This window comes from Zerene cesonia, chromosome 19, assembly GCF_012273895.1.
Source record: "Zerene cesonia ecotype Mississippi chromosome 19, Zerene_cesonia_1.1, whole genome shotgun sequence".
NCBI lineage: Eukaryota > Metazoa > Arthropoda > Insecta > Lepidoptera > Pieridae > Zerene > Zerene cesonia.
This window is the reverse complement of record NC_052120.1, coordinates 3339212-3341483: the sequence shown is the minus strand read 5'-3', so window position 1 is coordinate 3341483 and position 2272 is coordinate 3339212. Positions and strand designations below refer to the sequence as shown.

Here is a 2272-nt window from a genome sequence, read left to right as displayed (position 1 = left end):
AAAAAAAAATCAATCTCTTGCGCTGGTTTGACGTAAAAAGGTAACGTATTAACATAAACACCAGCTTCATTATATTGCTGGTACTGCTGCCGATATTAAAATGTAAGTTTACATTAAAATCCAAATATCGAGAGTAATCTTAGGCAATGTTTAGTAAAAATCGGTCAATGGTGGCCGCCACCACAAAATTTCGGATTTAATATTTTTTCATAACTCCCTCAATATGATCAAATTTCAAATACAAGATGGCCGCCACCAGGAAGGGGAATCTGGGGTTTTCCAAATTTTAATCTATGTCACCTTTTCGGTAGGTTTGAAAATCACAATGCTGGATGACCAACATCTATTTTTTATACCCCTAAATGAGAGTTAGGCAGAAAAGCGATATGCCAGTGCCTAGTATTATATATAGCTATTCGTGGAATAAAAATGTGTAGAGAGATGCAGCTTCGGTTTCACGATCGCGAGCCCCGCGGTTCTTGGATGGTCGACAGAAGACAGTCTCGATGCGAGGGCATAAACCTTCTAACTAGCTAAAGTAAAAGATAGAACTAACAACCACGGGGACGCTACATCTTGTCACCTCGTCATAAAATACCCAGCGGGCTTTTTAATGTTATTAAACATGGTTATATTCGGAAATAAATAACTGAAAAACAATTATATCATTATAATGATTTATTTGCTTAAAATGTTTATACATACTTATAAAAAGTGAAACACCTATAAGAATATTGTTATTATAGAATATAAGTTAATATAATATTTATTAAAATGATTTTACTAACTTAAGATCTAATAATTAATACAGTCATTCTGATAAAATATTTACAATTATCTAAACAAATGTTGCATCATAAATGGCGGTTTGTTAATTACACACAAAATATAAAATAAATATTCAGACAAGCATCCTAATATAATTTAGAAGAAAGGTTTCAAGTGATCTATTTGTTATGTTTGTTATCGGCTTACATATCTTTAATATATGAGGCGGATCACTAATGCAGTTATTTCAGGCCCCTATAAGCCTATTTCACCACTAATAAGATTGCAATTCTCTTGCCTTTTACATTCATTAACTTCTTGTACTTTTTTACCGCAGGCAATTTCTTGTTTATGTTCAAATCTTCCCGTTTTAAAAAACACTTCAATTTCGTGTAAAGTCCTACCTTTTGTTTCAGGCATATACACCCACAAAAATATGAGACACATAATAGTAATGAAAGCGTATAAAAGAAATGTGCCAGAATATCCTAATGTTGAAAACATCGTTGATGCTAATTTTATAGATAGGAAAAAAACGCCTCCTGCTAAGCTTCCAGCTACAAAAGTACTGAATTCTTTAACCCCGAGAGGATTAACCTCACCAATAAAAACCTCTAATACCGCGTACGGACCGGCGCTTGCAACAATGTAATAGAACGCCATTAAAACCACTTTAATCCACGGATACCAACTTTCGTTCGGTACAAAGTATAATGCTGCACTAAATGCGATTAATATAATGTTCGAAATTACACCTAAGGTAAACAGAAGCCTCCTCATTTTATATTTTTTTATTAAATAGAATGACCAAGCAGCACCAATTATTCCAAATCCATCAACAAGTAAGGTAAAAAACAGAACATCATTACGACCTGTCATTTCTTGCAGCATTGTTATAGCAAAAGTACTCAATAGAACACGTCCAGCTGCAGCCCTATAAATATTCACTATAAATACGATAAATGTAATTTTCCAAAAATACATTTCCTTACATGCCTGCACTATTTTCCTAAACACTAAATCATTGCTATCACCACCAGATGGCGTGTCGGGGCGCGTTAAAAATTCTGTTTGATTTTTCCTCTCGTACGAAATGAGATATTTTAATTCTGCTTCATTATTTTCATTATTATTTCTCAATGCCCTAAAGGCTTGTTCACATTTATCAAATTTCCCCTTTGCTGCGAGCCAATATGGACTTTCGAGCCAAAATAGTGGCAAAATGCACGCCAATCCTGAAGGAATCAGCCCAATAAGTGCTACTTGTCTCCAGTCCAATAAAAGACTTAAAATGTGGCCTATCATTACGCCAGAAAGATTACCAATACTTATTATTAGATTACAGGCAAACTGTCTATTACTTGGCGGGAGATATTCCCCACAATTTATAATTGTTTGAAAAAATACCCCTCCGTAAGATATACCGACTAAAATTCTCGTGAATAAAAGTACAAATTTATTCTGTGCATAATATAGCACAATCCAACTAAGCAAAACGGGAACC

The 2272-nt window shown here is 34.2% G+C and overlaps 1 protein-coding gene across 1 annotated transcript; it reads right to left on the bottom strand.

The window, feature by feature from the left end:
• Window positions 1-913: 913 nt before the first annotated feature.
• LOC119834569 (sugar transporter ERD6-like 6) lies at window positions 914-2175 on the bottom strand. The gene has a single exon (XM_038358965.1). It carries the CDS (start codon window positions 2071-2073, stop codon window positions 1024-1026), a length of 1050 nt encoding a protein of 349 aa, XP_038214893.1. The 5' UTR covers window positions 2074-2175; the 3' UTR covers window positions 914-1023.
• Window positions 2176-2272: the final 97 nt, after the last annotated feature.